The sequence below is a fragment of the Lampris incognitus genome, chromosome 3 (genome assembly GCF_029633865.1).
Source record: "Lampris incognitus isolate fLamInc1 chromosome 3, fLamInc1.hap2, whole genome shotgun sequence".
NCBI classification, from domain to species: domain Eukaryota; kingdom Metazoa; phylum Chordata; class Actinopteri; order Lampriformes; family Lampridae; genus Lampris; species Lampris incognitus.
Genome location: NC_079213.1, coordinates 62,291,909 through 62,315,364, shown reverse-complemented (window position 1 = coordinate 62,315,364; position 23,456 = coordinate 62,291,909). Strand labels below are relative to the sequence as shown.

At 45.8% G+C, this 23,456-nt stretch overlaps 1 protein-coding gene across 1 annotated transcript in view; it reads right to left on the bottom strand.

Annotated features, from left to right (window-relative positions):
- The window catches only part of mier2 (mesoderm induction early response 1, family member 2), a 48,087-nt gene extending 25,365 nt beyond the window's left edge, over positions 1 to 22,722 (bottom strand). Inside the window, exons 1-4 of the mRNA XM_056277101.1 lie at positions 22,620 to 22,722; positions 9,226 to 9,351; positions 4,406 to 4,517; positions 696 to 775 (exon numbers count right to left, since the gene is read on the bottom strand). Of these exons, the coding sequence (XP_056133076.1) occupies positions 696 to 775; positions 4,406 to 4,517; positions 9,226 to 9,351; positions 22,620 to 22,646 (345 nt within the window). The 5' untranslated portion in view covers positions 22,647 to 22,722. The remainder of the gene's footprint in view (positions 1 to 695; positions 776 to 4,405; positions 4,518 to 9,225; positions 9,352 to 22,619) is intronic.
- Between the last annotated feature and the right edge of the window lie 734 nt (positions 22,723 to 23,456).

Genomic DNA, 23,456 nt, shown 5'->3' with positions numbered 1-23,456 from the left:
CTGCATCACAGTCATCATCGTTTTTGATGGACTGCCGAAGGAACAACTGGGAAGAAAAAGGGGGAACCCCCTTCCCCCCAAAAAAATCTAAATTTAAAAAGCAAATCATGTATTTGTGACACAACTTACAATCTTGTTTTTTTATAGTATAGTATTTTTTGCTTTTTCTTATCATAGCAAACCATCTGCAAATGTATCAACTACATTTTGTAAAATGAACGAGTACGCTACCGTCAGTTTTAATCAGTATTTCCTTTTCAAGTCATTTAGAAAGTCTGCAGTTTTTTTGACAGTATACCCCTACGGAAAATTAAACTACAACTTGTCGTACTTGCATTAAAAGATGTGAGGTTGTAACTTGAACTGCAAACCTGTCACACAAATGTACAAATGTGCATGCCAGTCCATGAAGCTGAAGAACAAAACCTGTGTGTGCAGCGTGCTTCAAGTCTGCAACACAACCTGCAAGCTTGTGACAGATTTACTGGTTGTAAATATCCATAAATGTGCAACACACATTCTGCAAAATTTTGAGCACGCTGCATACACTATTTCCTTTTGTGACTCACACTGAAAACCTGTGCAGCAATATTTGTCTAATTCTTTACACTGGAATTGACAGTGTCACACAGCGGGGGACATCCATGAACAGAGCATTCCTGGGCCTTCTGGCAACGGCCCTGTCAGTGGCCTACCTTACGTTCTTCATTGGAGGGAATGGAAGTATCGTCCGAGTCTTCTTCCGAAGAGCTGACTAACGTGTCTTTGTCTCCACCTGAGGGCAAAACATGAGCGACATGTCGATCTCTCAGTAGTGAGTTAGGATTGATTGTTACCCCCCCCCCATTAACTCTTTGTCAGGCCACTCCCCCTAACTTCAATGGCTGTGCGGTTTAACCCCAAAGGACTCGTCCATCCATCCATCCATTACCCAAGCCGCTTATCTGAATTCGAGTCGCAAGAAGCTGGAGCCTAACCTAGCAGTCACTGGGCGGCAGGCGGGGGGACACCCAGGACAGGCTGCGAGTCCATCACAGGGCCGACACACACACACACACACACACACACACACACACACACACACACACACATTCACACCTAGGGACAACTTAGTACGGCCGATTCACCTGACCTACATGTCTTTGGACTGTGGGAGGAAACTGGAGCACCCGGAGGAAGCCCACGCAGACACGGGGAGAACATGCAAACTCCACACAGAGGACGACCCGGGACGACCCCCAAGGTTGGACTAAACCGGGGTTTTCTAACCCAGGACCTTCTTGCTGTGAGGCGACCCCGCTAACCACTGCGCCACTGTGCCTCATTTAGAATCATATACACAAAAACAGAATTAACTGCTACAGTTTTGGGAAACTTAAAACTTCTCACTGGGCTTCAGTACAGTCAAATGGGGGAAATTGCTGGAGCCTTCAAAAACACCGATTTATCCACAGTTTTCAGTCACGTGACAGTGGCGGGCAAAACAAAGTTCCAGCATGGCGGCCAACAGTGGAAACTCAGTAGAGCAGCAGCACAGACCTGTCAATTTTCCAGCTGTTCCAAGCAATGACTATTTGGATCACCTTACGAAAGAAGAAAAACAAAGATATATTAACAAACTGCAAGTTTTGGGCACTTGCGATCCATATACAGCACCCGCCGTAGTATTTCAGTCTCTAAAAACAGCGAAGTCCCTGCCAGAGCTCCAATTTGGCGATGTTTACATATATCTCGTGGAGAATCCCTCTCCTTACACTCCTGCCAAGATGAAAGCTTACAAAAGTACAGACAGTTATATGTATTTTCGTTCTGAATGGGTCAATAATGCTGCCGTTTGGGAAGTGTTTTGCCCACCAGGTGGTCGTTCCAATATGAATGTGACGTCACGTGAAGACTATGGATTGGGGAGCTTGCCGGCATATCGGATTTTGCTCATAATCAAAACATATTCTGAAATAACATAAAACAAACAAAGAACTATCTAACTGTGCCGTGAGCCTCCCGTCTTCAAAAAGCGGATACATCATGGCTTTTGTATGCAACTGCCCCACTGAGTTGTTTCAAAGGCCAGATTCAGCAAAGTGGCAAATTTCTCAATACTGAACAACGTGATGCCGGACAACTTTTTAATGAGGTCCGGGCTCAAAACAAAAGATGAACCTATTCTTTACACACATGGGAGAGACTGGAAGTGAAATAAGTGACTCAAGGATTTTGGTTCTGGAAACGACAAATGGTTGGAAAATTCCAGGTGGGAGGGCACAATGAAGATCGTTCTCCTCAAACATAAAAAAATGAAGGATTCAATCAAAAACGAACACATTAAAACAGCATCCCACGCATCCTAGATACATACTGGAAGGTATCTCCAGGATTCTGTCCCCCTCTCCTTAACCAACATATAAGAAGTGTTGTCGCTCTCCTCCAGGAACACCAATTGCCTTGCATTACTTTCCAGCTGCCCTCAGTCTGCACTTAAAAATACCCAAGTTACTGCAAACTCAGCAGCCTGAGTACTCACGCCAGCCGAGAGACACTGGCAGGGCCCTCTGTTTCAAAGCCCCGTCTCTCTGCCACAACATTTCTGCTGTTTTTGGGGACTCAGACACTGTCAGAAACTGAACTCGAGGCCTTTTTTTTTGGCAAAATATGGCTTTGCTCCTACCTCACCGATCATTGTGTTCTCTGTGAATACTCCCCTGCAGTCTGTCAGTCATCTGCTGTTGCTGAATACGCTGGTACCGAGCGATGCTCTTACACCCACATATGAATATGGATGCACATGGAAATGTACATGCACACACACATTTGCACACACACATGATCTGCCCCCGTTTCCTCGTCCCTGCCCCTGTTTCCTCTGTGATTTGCCTCATCAATCTGTTGTTTTAGATTTTCCTCTTTAATATGACGTCTGTCAGGAATAAGTATATGAAGTAAAAAGGGACAGATGCAGATGCGGAGGGGGAGCATAGTGAAGGAACCAGGGGTTTAATTTTTAAAATTATAACCGTTACGTAAGCACAAAACGGAGCCTGAAAGAGGCGCATGCCACTTCCCATGCAAAATTCGTGCTCTGTAAAAACAAACTTGACGGGAGAATGTGCACACCTGTACGCGAACATAGATATGGTGAGGTGGTGAACTGAAGCCAGACTGCATAATGACGCCTCCCACACATTCAAGTCCTTTTTTTTTTTTTTAGTGCATGCCATTTTCGGCTTTTGTGCACACGTACACTTTTTAGTGAGGATCTTACGCATTTTTTTTATAAATGAGACCGCAGGACTTTCTCAGTCAACAGAGACACGGATTTTCCAAAATGAACTGCAACTCCATATTGTCAGAAACTGAACGTCTCTTGTTCACACAACAGAAATGGACTGGGACCAAGATATTGTAACGACCACGGATGACTAGACCCGCTAGCCCTTGGCTAACGGGTCGGACCCTTTAGTTGACTGGTTAATGTAGTCACCCGTGGTACGGGAGACCCGGGTTCGCGTCCCAGCTTCTGTGATTCCCAGTTGCCCCTCGAATTCACTATAATATGTTTGTTGTTATACATATGAAATTAATTCTTTTTTTGGATTTTATCCTCCTTTTTCTCCCTAATTGTATCCCCAATTACCCCACTGTTCTGAGCCGTCCTGATGTCCACTCCACCCCCTCTGCCGATCTGGGGAGGGCTACAGACTACCACATGCCTCCTCCCGTATATGCAGAGTCGCCAGCCGCTTCTTTTCACCTGACAGTGAGCAGATTCACCAAGGGGATGTAGCGCATGGGAGGATCATGCTATCCCCCCAGTCCCCCCCCCCAAACAGGCACCCCGACCTACCCAAGGAGGCACTAGTGCAGCAACCAAGACACACACCCACATCCGGCTTCCCACCCGCAGACATGGCCAATTGTGTCTGTAGGGACGCCCAACCAAGCCGGAGGTAACACGGGGACTCGAACCGGCGTTTCCCGCGTTGGTAGGCAACGGAATAGACCGCCACGCCACCTAGATGCCCCATAAAATTAATTCTTCTCTGTATTATTTGTGAGATGAAATAATAACCTGGTCATACCTGTCATTCTGGGGAAAATTACAGCACATTTGGACCTCAGGCTTTGCCAAAGAGGAGTTATAATAAAGTGATTAATATTTACCTCTCCTAACTTCCCCTTTGCTGGGAAAAGTGTGAAAAACTAACTATAAACTCAAATATTAAAAAAGTGACAACCTGAATGGGTACACACTTACACACATTTGATTTTAATGTGAATGTGTCTGTAAGAGATAAGAGTGGAAAAAAATCATGTCGGGGATGCGTTTGTGTGTCCATGCATGTGCGTGTGTGTGTGTGTGTGTGTGTGTGTGTGTGTGTGTGTGTGTGTGTGTGTGTGTGTGTGTAACCTTGCAGGCGTTGCAGCAGGTCGGAGGTGTTTGAAGTGACAGAGGGGGTGAGGTCATCAGCTGAGGATTCCTCTTCTTCCTCCCCAGGAAACAGATCCTTGGTTATTTGATCCTGGGACTTGAGAAACAATGGAGCGGAACAGGAGAGGAACTTTTTTTCCGGTCTCAATTGTCTTTCCCTGAATTATGTTTCATCAAATATTTCTTCGTCAAGTTATGTAGCAAGCAAAATTCCCAGCTTTGTGCAATATTATTCCAAAATTGCTATTTTAGCCTCTTGTATTCAATCTAAAAAAAATAAAAAAAATCACCCAGCCACTGAGGATGCACAAGCCAGTGCATTCTTAGTGCCGGTCCCAAGCCCGGAGAAATGGGGAGGGTTGTGTCAGGAAGGGGATCCGGCATAAAATCTTTGCCAAATCAAATATACAGATCATGAATCAGATGTCCATACTGGATCGGTAGAGGCCCGGGTTACCAACGACCACCACCAGTACTGTTGGCCAGCAGGGTGTCGGTGGAAACTATGGTACTGTTGGGCGAAGAAGAGGGGGAGGGCATGTCCAGAGGCAGCAGGAGAGGGGGAAGGGTAGGAGTGAGGAGGTGAGAGTCTGAACTTTGGATGTTGGCACTATGACTGATAAAGGGAGAGAGCTGGCTGATATGATGGAGAGAAGAAAGGTAGGCATACTGTGTGTGCAAGAGACCAGGTGGAAGGGGAGTAAGGCCAGGAATATCGGAGGTGGGTTCAAACGCATCTACCATGGTGCGAATGGGAGGAGAAATGGGGTAGGGGTAATCCTGAAGGAAGAGTATGTCAAGAGTGTGCTGGAGGTGAAGACAGTGTCAGACAGAGTGATGAGTATGAAGCTGGAAATCGAAGGTGTGATGATGAATGTTATCAGCGTATATGCCCCGCAAGTTGTGCGTGAGATGGAAGAGAAAGAAGAATTCTGGAGTGAGTTGGATGAAGTGGTGGAGAGTGTACCCAATGGTTGGTGATTGGAGCAGACTTCAATGGGCATGTTGGTGAAGGGAACAGAGGCGATGAGGAGGTGATGGGTAGGTATGGTGTGAGGAGCGAAACGTGGAAGGGCAGATGGTTGTGGATTTTGTGAAAAGGATGGAAATGGCTATGGTGAATACATATTTCAAGAAGAGGTGGAATATATTTAACATATAGTATACAGGTGGACTATATCTTGTGCAGGAGGTATGATCTGAAAGGGATTGGAGACTGCATGGTGGTGACAGGGGAGAATGTAGCTATGCAGCATCGGATGGTGGTCTGTAGGATGACTTTAGAGACCAAGAAGAAGAAGCGAGTGAAGGCAGAGCCAAAGATCAAATGGTGGAAGTTGAAGAAGGAAGACTATTGTGTGGAGTTCAGGGAGGAGTTAAAACAGGCACTGGGTGGTAGTGAAGAGTTACCAAATGGCTGGGCAACCACTGCAGAAGTAGTGAGGGAGACAGCTAGGAAGGTACTTGGTGTGTCATCAGGACAGAGGAAGGAAGACAAGGAGACTTGGTGGTGGAATGAGCAAGTACAGCAAAGTATACAGAGGCAGAGGTTGGCAAAGAAGAAGTGGGATAGTCAGAGAGACAAAGAAAGTAGACAGGGGTACAAGGAGATGCAGCATAAAGCAAAGAGAGAGGTGGCAAAGGCAAAGGAAAAGGCGTATGGTGAGTTGTATGAGAGGTTAGACACTAAGGAAGGCGAAAAGGACTTGTACCGATTGGCTAGACAGAGGGACTGAGCTGCGAAGGATATGCAACAGGTTAGGGTGATGAAGGATAGAGATGGAAATGTGCTGACAGGTGAGGAGAGTGTGCTGAGAAGGTGGAAGGTGGATGGTACTTTGAGGGGCTGATGAATGAAAAAAATGGGAGAGAACAGGTTGGATGATGTAGAGATAGTGAATCAGGAGATGCGGTGGATTAGCAAAGAGGAAGTGAGGGAAGCTATGAAGAGGATGAAGAGTGGAAAGGCGGTCGGTCCCTGTGGAGGCATGAAGGTGTTGAGGAGAGATGACAGTGGAGTTTTTAACTATATCATTTAACACAATCTTGAAAAGTGCAAAGAAGCATACTGGTACCGATTTTCAAGAATAGGGGTGATGTGCAGAACTGTAGCAACTACAGAGGTATAAAGTTGATCAGCCACAGCATGAAGATATGGGAAAGAGTAACAGAAGCTAGGTTAAGAAGAGAGGTGATGATCAGCGAGCAGCAGTATGGTTTCATGCCATGCAAGAGCACCACAGATGTGATGTTTGCTTTGAGAATGTTGATTGAGAAGTACAGAGAAGGTCAGAAGGAGTTAAATTGTGTCTCTGTGGATTTAGAGAAAGCATATGACAGGATGCTGAGAGAGGAGGTGTGGTATTGTATGAGGAAGTCAGGAGTTGCAGAGAAGTATGTAGGAGTGGTGCAGGTTATGTATGAGGGCAGTGTGACAGTGGTGAGGTGTGCAGTTGGAATGACACATGGGCTCAAGGTGGAGGTGGGATTACATCAAGGATCAGCTCTGAGCCTTTTCTTGTATGCAATGGTGATGGACAGGTTGATGGATGAGATCAGGCAGGAGTCACCGTGGACTATGATGTTTGCGGATGACATTGTGATCTGTACTGAGAGTAAGGTGCAGGTTGAGGAGAGCCTGGAGAGGTAGTGGTATGCACTGGAGAGAAGAGGAATGAAAATCAGTAGGAGCAAGACGGAATATATGCGCGAATGAGAGGGAGGACAGTGGAACGGTGAGGATGCAAGGAGTAGAGGTGACAAAGGCATATGAGTTTAAATACTTGGGATCAACTGTTCAAAGTAATGGGGAGTGCAGGAGAGAGGTGAAGAAGAGAGTGCAGGCAGGGTAGAGTGGGTGGAGAAGAGTGTCAGGAGTGATTTGTGACAGAAGGGTACCAGCAAGAGTTAAAGGGAAGGTTTACAAGATGGTAGTGAGACCAGCTATGTTGTATGGTTTGGAGATGGTGGCACTGATAAAAAGACAGGAGGTGGAGCTGGAGGTGGCACAGTTGAAGATGCTAAGATTTTCACTTGGAGTGATGAAGAAGGACAGGATTAGGAACGAGTATATTAGAGGGACAGCTCAGGTTGGACGGTTTGGAGACAAAGCAAGAGAGGCAAGATTGAGATGGCTTGGACGTGTGTGGAGGAGAGATGCTGGGTATATTGGGGGAAGGATGCTGAATATGGAGCTGCCAGGGAAGAGGAAAAGAGGAGGTTTATGGACGTGGCGAGGGAGGACATGCAGGTGGCTGGCATGACAGAGGAAGATGCAGAGGACAGGAAGAGATGGAAACAGATGATCTGCTGTGACGACCCCTAACGAGAACAGCCAAAAGTAGTAGTAGTAGTAGTAGTAGTAGTAGCAGCAGCAGTAGTAGCATTCAATTGCAAAAAAAATTATGAAGTCTTGATGTTTGAAAACAGTAAATTTCTGAAACCCAAGTCTTTAATAGATGATGCTACTATAACAGGGGTAGGTTACAGCCAGGTTATATTCAATGATGGTTAAATTTAGCAATATATCATGTCATGTAATTCCACTGGTCTAATTCATGAACAGAATCAGCGGCATTTCAATTCAACTTAGCCAACAAATATGTGCTCAGGTTTTGGCCCCACTCTGAGCCCTGACAACACATAGCAGTGGGGCAGTGGGTGGGTTTGTCCACATAAAGGCCCATCACTTACTTTAATCTTATTACCTTTGGAAAAACTTTGAATGTTTAGCAAGCTGTCCCGTCCTGAGGTAAAGACTCATCATTTCCTTTTTTGAGTCATACTGGACTGGCTAGCGAAGTAGTGGACAGAAATCTAAATTTTAAGCTTTGATAGCATTTAAAATGCTGTGGTTCCCCAAAAGGCTGAAATTTCTGTCATAGTCTCACATCTTACTTTCCATGTACTGACTATCTACATGCATTTTCTTTAGCAGTTTTTGCCCATGTGGAAAATAGTCAACTCTCTATAATAACATGGAACATGCCTTGCAAACAAACCCCTCACATTGTAGGGCCAGAGATAAGAGTATAGCCTATGAAGTTGTTCAGAGAAAGCTGAATCAGTTCATCTGGACACAATGCCTGAGGCCATCCATGTGAAGAAGGAACGACCATCCCTGAACCGGATTTTGCTCATGGCAATTTGCATATGAAACCGGTCGCTGGTTTTGGTCATTATGCCACTGCATAAGGGGTGCAGAGACCTGCAGTCAGCCGAGACTGAAGACGTCACTTAAGGCCCTGACACACCAGGCTGACGGTCGGCCATCGGTCAATGTCGGGCTGTTGGTGAGTGTCTGTGACCCTAGTTTTTGCGGTGTGTCCTGCACCGTCGGCACTAGTCAGACTCCTGTCAACAGCTTTTTGGCCAATTCAGCATGTTGAATCGGCGGAGCCCGTCGGTGAGAGAGATCCCTCTGATTGGCTGTTCAGCTTATCAAATCTGTGCAGAGCGTACATGCTAGTTGGCCGTCGGCTGTAGTCTTTGCGGTGTGCTCAAGTGCTACTTTTTGTTCCCAGACAGCAGGCGACGTGAGGCGATGCAACAGACGGCCCTCATCGCCTCTAGTCAGTTTGGTGTCTGAGCCCCTAGATAAGTGATGAGACGTAACTGTCAATAAAAGTTGTGTCCAGATGAACTGATTCAACTTTCTTTGATTTTCTTACCTGGATTATGGCACATGCATAAAGACACTATGAAGTTGATCTATAGAGTCCCAAGATAACACTTGTCCAAGGTGCTCAACTTAATTGTTGTTGTTTTGTTTTTTTGGTAGGGGTCCTGGCGTATCTCACCTTGTCCAGTGTCATATCAGGCTGGCTGGTAGCCAACTGGCAGGTCTCCCTCTCTGAATGCCTGAGAGGCTCTGACACCTCATAGCCGTACAAAGCCAGCAGCTCCTCCAGGGGTAGCTCACTGGCCTGAGAGTGAGAGAGAGAGATTTATGTCATCAATCACTGAACAAGCCATTTACAAAAAAATACAACCACCTTCAAGACACAAACAAATAAATAAATACTCCAACATAAATAACCCGCATCAACTCCACAGAAAAAAAATAAGTTGGTTTTCTTTTGCAGAGCACAACACATCACCACGAGCCCAGATAATACTGAACTGATGACCTACGTCATTCATTTCTTTGTAATAATTAAAATCAATCACTATCCTGGCTTTCACCATCCTAGTAAACAATAATTTTACATCAATGGCTACCGAGTCATCAATCTTCCTCTTTCTGCTTACATAAACAGCCATTTTTGCTTGTCCCAAGATAAAATTCATGAGTTGACATGTCTTTTTCAGACCGTTTGTATTTAAACACAAGAACGAACACTTGCTTGGAGAAACCTGCCCTAACTTTTTGAACAAACTCCAACAACCCAAACAGTGGTACCAGGCGCATAAGTAACAATGCAAAGCAGTTTCTTAGTAAGGACAAAAAAGACATTTATCACTCACATCTTGACTAATAACAGAGAGGAAAACATTAACTTCTCCCACCCCATGTAAAACTCTCCACTGTAAGCCAGCTACCATTTCTGTTAATGGTGGTTTATAAACGGTTTATATAAAACCCTCCAAGCAAGTTTGACATCATCTCCCAAGCACAGATGACCTCGCTAAGCAGTGTCAACACGATTGTGTAGTTTACCCTTGTTTAGACACTTAACCAGCACAGACATCAAAACTGGGACAAATACCTAAAAAGAAGGAAAAGGATCATCTATATGAGGCACAATCAAACCATTGCTGTTTTCATTCAACAGGAGGCATTCATGTCCCGTCAGACAGCGTTTCCAGTGCTCAAGCAGCTTGTTGATGATCCTGACAGATCGCACTCCCAGACCAGCTGCTAGAGCAGCTGCATTGTCCAAATCAGGTCCACCAGTGTTCACTACCAATCCAAGGGTTAGAATTCCTGTTCTGCAGAACACTTCTGTAACTGCTGATCCTGCCCTGCAGGGGCTATCCAAACATCCTCCACGCACCACAGGCTTCCTCTAGAACCAGTATAAGGAGTCACTTTGCACTTTCCTCTCTTTCACCATCTTTTTCCACACGGTGAAAACTCCACGGTAGAAAAGTGGCAACGTCTGGAATTTCAGTCTTTAGATCCATGAGAAACAGTGAGTCATGCAGTCTCAGACCACTAAACTGCTGCAAAGCTGTGCGTGACAGTGGTCTCCACACCAAGTCTTTTGGGCCAAATGGCAGCTTGAAGGTGGAAAGCAGCCCCTCTACTGGCCAAATGTATAAGTCCTTGTCCTCCTTTAGAAGAAAAAGGGCAGCCTGAGGAATCCAATGCAATTCATCCCAAAAGAAATCAACCAAAACAAACCAAAACAAAGCAAGAGAGGCAAGATTGAGATGGTTTGGACATGTGCGGAGGAGAGATGCTGGATATATCGGGAGAAGGATGCTGAATAGACCCTTTTATGACCTACGTCATGCATAGTATGCACGCATTTTGGCAGCAAAAGACGCAACTTCTCCATCTCCAGTCAACGCAGAGTGCAAGTGGATTTTTGATCGATTTACTACATTTTTGAAATGTCATCTTGTTGTGTTGTGGGTTGCCAGAACAGGTCTAGCAAAACTAAAGGTATTAATTTTTACCGCATTCCATCGGGGAAAAGACCGTTCAATGCAAACAGGTGAAGATTGTGGCTACAAGTAATAAAACGAGTCTAGATAAATACATAAGTGGCTATCATAACACATAGAAGTTATATTATAGCATAAATAAGAGGTTATAGCATACAAATGTATAGTCGCAAATAATAAAATCAATTTTTTGCTGCCAAAATGCGCGTGCATACTAAATCACGTGATCACTGTTTACCAACTGTAAAAGGGTCTATATGGAGCTGCCAGGGAAGAGGAAAAGAGGAAGGTTTATGGATGTGGTGAGGGAGGACATGCAGGTGGCTGATATGACAGAGGAAGATGCAGAGGACAGGAAAAGATGGAAATGGATGACCCGCTATAGCGACCCCTAACAGGAGCAGCTGAAAGTTTTAGTAGTACTAGTAGATTTCAACTGTGTGTTAGATCCATACCTAGACAGATCTTCCATCTGTAGAATAGATAAAAAAAATTTGAGCGTCTTCCTTAATACTGTCATTGATAATACTAATATTTCTGACATCTGGAGGTATCACAAACCTGACTAGTAGAGAATACATACACTTTTTACTCAGCAATACACAACTCATATGCCAGGATAGATTACTTTCTCAGTGACGCAAAATTGATGCCATATGTTCTAAATGCAAAATATCATAACATTGCGATTTCCGATCACAGTCCTCTCACCCCCTTGCACTTTAAATATATAGAATATGGTGAAACCACAAATGAACTGGAGGCTAAATCCTCTGTTATTAACCAAAAAAATAGTTCTGTGATTATCTAAAAACTCAGATATCCCTCTACTTTGACACTAATGACAATTCAGACACCACCCATATAACCCATGACATAGCTATGCAGATGACACCCAACTATACATTTCTGTAACCCCAGATGATTTTAGCCCCATTGATTGAGCTAACCTAGGCATATATGACATAAAGGTATTGATGTCATAAAATTTCCTACAGCAGAATCAAGACAAGACAGAGATCATAATATTTGGGGCAAAAGCCCAGAGACAGAAACTGTCTGTGCACCTTCAGTCATTAGACCTTCATGCCAAGGACCAGGTCAAAACTAATGCATGCTTTCACAACCTCCAGGTTTGACTATTGTAGGGTTGTCCTGAATACAATTTTTTGGGCTTTGGAGCTTCAGTAGTGATCCACAACGAGTAATCAGAGCTTCAGAGGGGGGGGGGGTGCTCAGCCAGACATTTCTATTATCTCCAGCAGGTTGAGCTGCTTGTGGTGTACTTCCTGGTTGGCTGCAGCCCTCAAGGTTCTTTGCCTGCTGGTTGAGATGGGCTACAGTGAAGAACAAGCATATTGATATATCAATCCAGAAGGGTGGCATCCCAGGCTTCTCCAGGTGTTTGGAACACACAGTTGTCCTCAATAAGCTGATCCAGGAGGCCAAGTAGAGCAAAGGCAACCTAGCAGTTTTCTGGCTCGACTTGGTCAACGCATATGGATCAATCCCTCATGACCTCATCAACACAGCTATTAAACACTACCATATCATCCACCACATCAGGGCAATGATCACCAGCTGCTCTGGAGGATTCTGGTTACAGTTCAAGACTCCCCATTTCACAACCCAGTGGTTGGACCTGGGAAAAGGGAATCGTAGTGCGGAAAAGGGAATTGTGATATGGAAAAGGGAGTCGTAAGAGGTTGCACTATTTCCCTCAGCTTGTTTATCATGGGAATGAATCTGCTCATAACAGTGGCAAGGAAAGAATCCGGAGGGCCGACAATGGAGTCCAGCACCTGCCACACTCCAATAAGAGGCTTTATGGATGACCTAATCATTACATTACATTTCTTTACATTACAGTCATTTAGCCGATGCTTTTATCCAAAGCGACTTACAATAAGTGCATTTAACCATGTCAAGTCAATTTCCTTTGTATAGCCCATTATCACAAATTACAAATTTGCCTCCGTGGGCTATACAGCCATACAACAGCCTGTCCTTAGACCCTCACATCAGATAAGGTGGTGTGAGGGGTCTCTGCTGATTCTGCCCGCCTGTTTCCGGGCTCTAGAGGTGTACAACTCCTGCAGGGTGGACAGGGGAGCACCAATGATTTTTTTCTGTTGTCCTTACTGCTCCCTGCAGTCTGTTCCTATCCAGACCATGATGGATTTGCACAGGACAGATTCAAAGACTGTGGTGTAGAACTGGCTCAACAGCTCCTGTGGCAGACCAAATTTACTCAATTGCCGCAGAAAGAACATCCTCTGCTGGGTCTTTTTGAGGATGGAGTTGATGTTGGTCTCCCACTTCAGGTCTCTGGAAATGGTAGTTCCCAGAAATTTGAAGGTCTCCACGGTTGCTGCAGGGCTGTTGGATATTGTGGGGGGGAGCAGTGCTGAGGGGTGTCTCCTAAAGTCCCCCATCATCTCCTCAGTCTTGCGCATGTTCAGCTCCAAGTTGTTCTGACTGTACCAGAGCACCAGCCACTCAACCTCCTGCCAGTTTACAGACTCTTTGCCATCCTGAATAAGTTAGATGACCATAGTGTCATCTGCAAACTTCAGGGGTTTAACAGCTGGGTCGCTGGAGGTGCAGTCATTGGTGTAGAGGGAGAAGAGCAGTGGGAAGGGGACACATCCCTGGGGAACACCAGTGCCGACTGTCAGTTATATCAGAAGTGACTTCCTCCAGCCTCACCTGCTGTTTCCTGCCTGTCAAGAAGCTGGTGATCCATTGACAGATGGTGGGGGATACAGTGAGCTGGGAGAGTTTAGAGGAGAGGATTTCTGGAATGATGGTGCTGAACGCCGAGCAAGTCCACAAACAGGATCCTTGCATATGTCACTAAGCAGTCAAGGTATTAAAGGATGTAGTGCTGTCCCATGTTGACTGCATTATCCACTGACCTGTTTTCCTGGTAGGCAAACTGCAGGGGGTCCAGCAGCTGTCCTGTGACATTCTTAAGGTGGGCCAACACCAGTGGTACCAAAGACTTCATGACCACGGAAGTCAGAGTGACTGGCCTGTAGTCATTCAGTCTTGTGATGGAGGGTTTCTTGGGGAACCGGGAGGATGGTGGCACATTTAAAGCAAGAGGGGACGTCACACAGCTCCAGGGATCTATTGAAGATCTGCGTGAAGATTGGAGCCAGTTGATCAGCACAGGCTTTAAGACAAGATGGGAAGACACCGTCTGGACCCAGTGCTTTCCTGGTTTTCGGTCTCTGGAAAAGCCAGCTCACATCATCTACACGTATCATGAGTGCAGCCTGAGTATTAGGGGGGAGAGTAGGGGGGTTGCCAGAGGTGTGATGGGGGCTGTTGTTGTTGGGCTATAGTGGGTGAGGGGTGCGAATCTGTCCCTCAAACCTGCAATAGGATATATTCAGGTCGTCAGCCAGGTCTTTGTTTGCCTCAGCATGGGGGGATGGTCTTCTGTAGTTTGTTATGTCTTGCAGGCCCCTCCACACTGACGTTGTTTTGCAGCTTTTCAGTGTAGCTTCTCTTAGCTCCTCTGATCTCCTTTGACATTGAATTTCTGGTCAGCTTGTACAGGGCTTTATCCCAATTAAAAGAAGAATAAAAAAAGCCACTTTATTTTGTCATTGTACAGTTACAACAAACGTGTTGTCTTCATTTAACTCATCCTATTGTATAGGAGCAGTGGGCAGCTGCTTTCCTATTGCCTTGATCAGGGCACAGGCAGGAGGTTTAACCCTAACATGCATGTCTTTTTGATGGTGGGGGGAAACCGGAGCATGCGGAGGAAACCCGTGCAGACACGGGGAGAACATGCAAACTCAAGATCAAGAACTTTATTGTCATTGTGCCAAGCACAACGAAATTGCAGTTGTGTCAACCTCAAAATGATGCATACATAAAAGAAATAAGAAATATAAAATCTCAGAAATAAAAAGTACAGCATCTAAGCAATATAAATGCAAAATATAAGCCGTATATAAGGTATAAAATACAATACCAGGACACGATACAATACAAGTTATGAGGTGCAAAAACATCATCAGCAAAAATGCAGTAAAGATGCGGTGGACAGATATGAAGTGGCGTAAAGTGACATGTGAGTAGAGATTGCAAATACTGCACATGACCAATGGTAGCAGCACAGTCTTGTCGGACTGAGATGTCTGAGTTCATTAGTGCCACAGCTTTTGGAAAGAAGCTGTTTTTCAGCCTCTTTGTGCGTGTGCGGATTGAGCTGAAGCACCTACATACCTGACTGCAGGGGCTGAAACAGATGGTGTCCAGGGTGTGTAATAATTTTTATGATGGTCTTAGCCCTCCTCACACAGTGAGTGCAATGAAGATGTTCTAGTGAAGGCAGCTCAATGAGAACAATGTCCTGTGCTGTTTCCACAACACTCTGGGGGGCTTTTTTGTCAGCTTTGGTGCAGCTGCTGTACCAGGCTGTCATGCAGTTTGTTAGGATGCTCTCTGTGGTGCATCTATAAATGTTGACAAGCAGCTTTTGGGGGAGGTTGGCTCTCCTTCCTTAGCCTCCTCAGAAAATAAAGGCATTGTTGTGCCTTACTCACCACTGCTGAGCTGTTGTCAGCCCAGGAGAGGTCCTCTGTGATAGTGACTCCCAAGAACCTGGAGCTGGGGACTCTCTCCACAGACTCTGTGTTGATGTGGACAGAAAGGACACAGAAAGGACACAGAAAGGACCTGGGACGGCCTGGGGTTCGAACTCAGGACCTTCTTGCTGTGAGGCAACAGTGCTGACCACTGGGCCATTGCTGTAGGCATCCTGCTTGGCCTGCCGAAGTTGTCTTAGTTTGGCTGTGAACTATAGCTTGTTATTGTTTTATGTGCAGAAGGTCTTGGTAGGCACACACGTCTTCACAAAAGCTGATGTAAGATATCAGTGTCAGTTATTTCATCCAGGTTGCCAGTTGCAGCTTCAAATACACTCCATTCAGAGCAGTCAAAACAGTCTTGCATTTCCTGCTTTGCTGGTCCATTTCGTCACTGTTTTAACCACAGGCTTTGAAGATTTTAGTTTCTGCCTTTAGGTTGGAATAAAATGAACCAAGCAGTAATCAGTGCCCCAAAGCTGCCCAGGGGACAGAGCGATATGCACCATTAAGAATTGTGCAGCAGTGGTCCAGTGTGTTAATTTTCCCTGGTGGGTAATATGCTGTCTGTATTTTTGTAGTTCTCAGTTTAATTTTGTTCTGTTAAAGTCACCAAGGATCATGAAAAGTGAGTCCGTATGTTTTTGTTTCAAGCCGGTAATCTGGTCGGCAAGGATTTGCAGTGCGTCATTCATGCTGGCCTGGGGTGGGATGTAAACACCAACCGGGATGAAGGATGAAAACTCGCGTGGTGAATTAAATGGCTTGCAGTTTGTGAATAATCACTACAAGTTCAGGCAGCAGTGTTTATTTAACAATGTGATAGCCATACACCATCCTTCGTTTATGTGGAAACAAATTCCTTCACCCTTCGCTTTCCCCGACAGCGCCATTATGCGATCTGCTCGGGGTAGGCAGAAGCTCAGCAGATGTAACCTACTGTCGGGTGTGGATCCGCTGAGCCAGGTTTCAGTGAAACGAAGGGCAGCAAAACATGCAAAGTCCTTGTTCATCCTATGGGGGGAGGCAGTTTGTCCATTTTGTTGGGCATGGAGCGAAGACTCCCCAGGTGAATCGCTGGTAGTGCAGATCAAAATCCTCACTGTCGGAGCCTCACCAGCACACTGACATGCTTCCTCTGTCTGCACTGCCTCCGTGCCTCACAGAAAGCCACTGTTCCACCAACTAAGATCTCCAAAAAATCTTTCCGGGTTTGTGAAAACTGGTGAAAAACTGTCTGGAGTTAACTGCCTAATGTTAAGCAGTTCTTCTCTAGTGAAAGTAATCAGGTTTGAGTAACTGGACACACAGTGAATAAATGAAAATAAAGAAAGTACTAGAGAGTACTGTACCAAGGCTGCCCTCCACCATCTTGTATCTTGAACTGATGTGTTGGAAGCAGGAAAAATGGGCAAATGTAAGGATTTGAGCGACTTTGACAAGGGCCAAATTGTGATGGCTAGACGACTGGGTCAGAGCATCTCCAACACAGCAGGTCTTGTGGGGTGTTCCCAGTATACAGTGGTCAGTACCTGTAGCATAGGCAGATACCACAGTGTGGGTGGGCACAGAGAAAATCCGTTGGGCCTCATCCGTCCGAGGCCAATCATATGTGATAGGTTCCGAAACACATATGTTGACCAAAATAGGCAATTACAACTATACTTGCTCGAATGCAACACATTTTAATCATACTAGGCTTATACATCATCAGAGGTCAGGTTACAGGCACCAACACAAACATTAACAGCATCACATAGCCTGGCACGGTGGCCACACACACACACACACACACACACACACACACACACACACACACACACACACAAACACACACACAAACATAAAATTCAACTGTACACTCAACAAAAACTACACCCAATAAACAAAAATACTACAGTCTGAAATTGTAAAGTAGCTTACTTCTGTTGATTACAGCAGGAGACCATGGGGCTTGGTGTTGAACACTGAAATTATTTCATTATAGTCCAACGAGTCAGTCAGTTCTCTTTCAAAGGGGAGCAGGGACAAAGAGTTCGGTCTGTATGTCATCACTGAAGCCCTGATGCCAGTTTTTATCCCACTCACAGCTGAAAAGAGTCTTTCAACAGTGCAGCTTGTTATGGGTAGGGTGACCAGGGCCCATAGGAGATGATTCGTTTTGGGAAATATGTCACCGGGGCATGTGTCGAGCTCTTCAACAAGTGATGGAAGGCCCTGTCCGCTGTGACCTTTCTTATTCAGCTGCCGTACAAACACTTCATGTTCCGCATCTTGCACAGCGATGGAAACGTGTGTGCTGTTGGGCTGTATTAATGCCTTGTCACCAAAAGTGTTTGACCGAGGAAAGCAATAAACTTGTACATGTCCACCTTAAAATGAGTGCTCAGTTCCATGATCTGCGTGCCTAGTACATCATTCCAAATATTTGTTTAGGTCTGCGTTGTCCATTACACATGAAGCTTTGCCCATGGTAGACTGAACCCGCGTATCGCCCAGATGAATGGTTGTTGAGAAAATTGAAGGACAGACAGGCAGGCATGGACTCCTTGCATCTTAGTTAGATCATTGTTATTCCGAGGAATTTTGAACATCCCTCTCAGGTTGACTGTGAATGAGTGAGTGACCACAATTTGCAATGCATAGCCCACGGTGGCAGTTGCGTGGCACTGTGGTAAAAACAGAATAGACCAGTTCCATCACAGTTATGGAACAGAATCACATAACCATCATAACAAAAAACATAAATTGTAAATAGGAATAAGGCCAGTCTTTACAAACACACCACTCAAGCAAGTAATTCCCTGATTGTTACCTTAAGTCAGAAGCAACCACAGGGGGGTCTGGAGTCATGTTTTGATATTCTGACTACTCATCCATAGACCGTTCAAAAAGACCAAAAAAAACCCCACTGTTTTCTAATGATTTCCCATTCACATACCACATTAGCTAACTTTTTTTTAAAATTATTTTGAGATACTGTATTGATCCCCGTGGGGAAATTACACTCTGCATTTAACGCCTCCTAGCTGTGTACCTAGGAGCAGTGGGCAGCCACTGTGCAGCACCCGTGGACCAACTCCAGTTCATCTTGCCACCCAGATAGCATCCGGATGTGGGCCACTTTAGGCAATGATGCGACACTGATGGCCTTCTTCTGGCCCTGACAAAATGGATGTGAGCCTGAAGTGGCCCACATATATAACAGGAAATATAGCCCGAATATGCCAAATCAAATGTGGGCCCTTTTTGGCAAAGATGCGGTGCTCTCGGCAACATGTAATCTGGATGTGACCCTGAAGTGGCCCATGTGGTAAATGGTAAATATGGCCCAAATATCACAAAACAAATATGGGCCACCTTTGGCAAATATATGGCACATGTGGCATTGCTATGGCTTGGTTCTGGCCCAGATCTGGCAAACAAGAGCAGACCGCCCAAGTGCCATCATTCCACACGGTATGTGGGCTGGATGAAAGTGCCGGTGTGGGACGGGTCCGGGCCACAGCAATTTTGTTATCTGGGCATGCCTTGATCTGGGACACAGACAGGAGTATTAACCCGCACATGCATGTCTTTTTGATGGTGGGGGAAACCAGAGCACCCGCAGAAAACCCATCGCAGACACGGGGGAGAACATGCAAACTCCACACAGAGGATGACATGGGATGAACCCTAAGGTTGGGCAACACCGGGGTTTGAACCCAGGACCTTCTTGCTGTGAGGCGACAGTGCTAACCACTGCGCCACCATGCTGGGAGCTAGCCAACTCTGTGAAGAGAAGTTCAAGTGGTGATGTGAACGTGAGCGCACCACCACGCATGGATTGCCACAGAATTATGTTTATTATGGTGGAGACAGATGTTCAGAAATTGCTATGTAATGAGCGGATAAACACATCATTGGCATATTTTTACTATTATTCATTTAAGGAACCTTACTGTACAGAAAAATAAAAATCTATAACCTGTGACATAAAAATGGGCAATGTTTCAGAGCACCCCCTAAATTTCTCAAAGTAGGCTTGTAGCTCTGCCGTAATTCAAACTCTGTCTCTACATCCATCCATTATCCAAACTGCTTATCCTGCTCTCAGAGTCGCAGGGATGCTGCAGCCTATCCCAGCAGTCATTGGGCGGCAGGCGGGGAGACACCCTGGACAGGCCGCCAGGCCATCACAGGGCCGACACACACACATTCACACCTAGGGAGAATTTAGTAGATTCACCTGACCTACATGTCTTTGGGTTGTGGGAGGAAACCGGAGCACCTGGAGAAAACCCACACAGACACAGGGAGAACATGCAAACTCCACACAGAGGACGACCCGGGATGACCCCTAAGGTTTGAACCCAGGGCCTTCTTGCTGTGAGGCGACTGTGCTAACCACTGCCCATGCCGCCCCGTCTGTCTAACTTCAACAAGTTGCCGCCCTGTCTACGTCTAACTTCTAAATTCAAACTCCATCACACTAAGTTAAACACCATTCATAAAGGGAATGCTTGAAACTTTTAACCCGATAAACGTGACATTAAACTATCTTCACCCACTGTTTCTGTTCCTCTGTACAGCCAAGGCTTCAACCACCGCAGGACAGGAGTGCAGAGAAGTTCACATGCTGGACACCATACAGGAGTTCACATGCCAGGTCAGGTAGACGCAGGCGCAACAGGACATGAGAGCTCGGCACACAAACAAAACGTATGGCTATTTCTGTTTCCTTCTTTCTTTTTTTTACTTGTGGGTAACGGTGGCCACTGGCAACTGTCAGGGGAAAAAATGGTCGCAAAATTAAAGAGTTAGTCGCCATCTGGAGCCCTGTCTATAACATCCTATGGTATTTGGATAAACCACAAAGGCAAAGTGCTTTCTCCATTACACAATATAAAAAAGGTCATGTATGGTTACCATGTTCTGGAATTAAACAGACAATGTGCTTTAAAGCTGCAACCTGCAACTTTCTCGTTGTTTTGTCCATTTGAAACGAGAAGGCAATATGCTGATTCTGCTGGACACACAACATTACAGTAGAATATACAGCTGGATGTGGGAGGCAGAGAAATAGACCTGTTCATGCTGATTTACTTTAAGGTGTAGCAGCCATTACCGCTTGTACGTCATCAGGTCACCAGTAAATAATCTGCATCCTTGTAAAAATGGCATTCTCGAACCAAAGCTAACTTAGTCTAATGTATCACAAGCTTATCATCCATCCATTCAGTCGTCCATTATCCAAACCGCTTATCCCTAACGGGGTCGTGGGGATGCTGGAGCCTAGCCCCAGCATCACTGGGAGGCAGGCGGGGAGACCCTGTACAGGCCACCGAGCCATCACAGGGCCCACACACACACACACACATATTCACACCTAGGGACATTTCAGTATGGCCGAGTCACCTGACCTACATGTCTTTGGACTGTGGGAGGAAACCGGAGCACCCGGAGGAAACCCACGCAGACACGGGGAGAACATGCAAACTCTACACAGAGGACAACCCGGGATGACCCCCAAGGCTGGACTACCCCAGGACTCGAACCCAAGACCTTCTTGCTGTGAGGCGATCATGCTAACCACTGCGCCACCATGCCACCCATGTATATATCCATCCATCCATTATCCGAACCACTTATCCTGCTCTCAGGGTCGCGGGGATGCTGGGCCTATCCAGGCAATCAGTGAGCGGCAGGCAGGGAGACACCCTGGACAGGCTGCCAGACCATCACACAGGGCTGACACACACACACACACACACACACACACACACACACACACTCACTCACACCTAGGGACAATTTAGTACGGCCGAGTCACCTGACCTACATGTCTTTGGACTGTGGGAGGAAACCAGAGCACCCGGAGGAAACCCACACAGACACGGGGAGAACATGCAAACTGCACAGAGGATGACCCAGGACGACCCCAAAGGTTGGACCACCCCGGGGCTCGAACCCAGGACTTTCTTGCTAACCACTGCGCCACCATGCTGCCATAAATATATGTGTGTGTGTGTGTGTGTGTGTGTGTGTGTGTGTGTGTGTGTGTGTGTGTGTGTGTGTATAAATATAGATATGTGTACATAAACTAAATATATCGCAACACTTTTCTATGGCAATATTGTTTGTCCGACAGAAGCATCACCACATCAGCATCACATTTAAATCTTTTTTTCTGCTGGCGTTGTCTCTAACATGTAAGTGTTTGCCACTAGCCCGGTGATTGTCCCCCTACTCGGTCAAAACGTCACACGGGTATTAACAGTGTCTCCAAAGATGTCAGTTAGTATCGTGTAAGCTGACTCCACGGTCCAGATGGATAGAATAACGATTTATTAAGGGAGAAAAGTCACAGATTACAGCTTTAAGGGGGGAAAAGATAGCTTATGATACGTAATAGACTCGGGCCTCTGCTTCAGTCTCCTAGCTGTGCAAACTGCACTGGGTGTCTCACTGGAACATCGGTCCGTGGTGTTCAATGCGGGATGAAACTGAGGTCAGTGTTTGCAAAGTCTACCAACTAAAATCTCTTCCGCTTGATCCCCCGATTTAATGAGGGAAATCCAACTATCTTACAAACACTGTGTTTTAAATCATCAGTAATGATCTCCCACCAGACCGCATGTTCCTATCACAGCGTCAAGCAAACGTGTGTGCTTGCTGAGAACACAAGTTCTTCGAAAACTGAGGGAGTATTTTAGCTACGCCGGTCAACGCAGCATGACAGCCCGTGCAACAGGAGCCAGTGAGGAGTGTGTCAAATCCAATGGAACTTTTTTTTGTAACTTTACTTATCTTTCTTACAGCCGGGATAGTTTGGCACTCAAATTAACAATAATTTTTACATCAGATTTTGAAAACTGGTTCCGACAGCCCTGGTCCACACTACCTCAATGCAGTCAACAACCAAAAGCAATCAATACTGATGAGCTTCCGCCATGTCAAACAGGAGTTTCATCCTCAGTTGGATGTACTCTTACCGTGTGGGATCGAGCCGTCATCTTCATGGGGTGAGGAGAGCGCTTGGCCCCCCGGCTCTTCTCCAGCTCCTCTAGGGCCGGTTCAGACTTCTACTGCTGCTGCTGGCGTTGGTGTGGAAGGACCACATCGCTGTGCCTCAGAACCTTTGCTGGGCCAAAAAAACCACGCTCAGTTCCAGAGCCCATCCAACCATCTGGGGAAACGCAAACACACACACACACACACACACACAGTCAAATATATGAATGTGTTCAATACATGGAAAAAAGACCTGAACTTGACATACACACACACACATACAACACAGGAATCTATTATTAGGGATGCACCGATATCCATTTTTTATACCGATTCAGGCTCATAATCTTTTAGCATCAGCCGATACTGAGAACCGATCCAGTACTTTTACTGAACAGTGCAGACTTGAACCATTACTTTGGGGTCAATAGGCAAAATGATTGAGGGTTGTTTTTTTTTTTCACCATTAAGAAATACAGGCTACCATACGCCAAAAAATGCAGTAACTCAAACAATTTTGCTTGTTATTTATGTCGTGTTGCTCATGGCTTTTGTATCAGATTTTATCCATCCATCCATCCATCCATCCACTATCCAAACCACCTATCCTGCTCTCAGGCTCGCAGGGATGCTGGAGCCTATCCCAGCATTGATTGGGCGGCAGGCGGGGAGACACCCTGGACAGGCCGCCAGGCCATCACACAGGACTCACACACACATACACACACACACACACACACACACACACACACACACACACACACACACACACACACACACACACACACCTAGGGACAATTTAGTATGGCTGATTCACC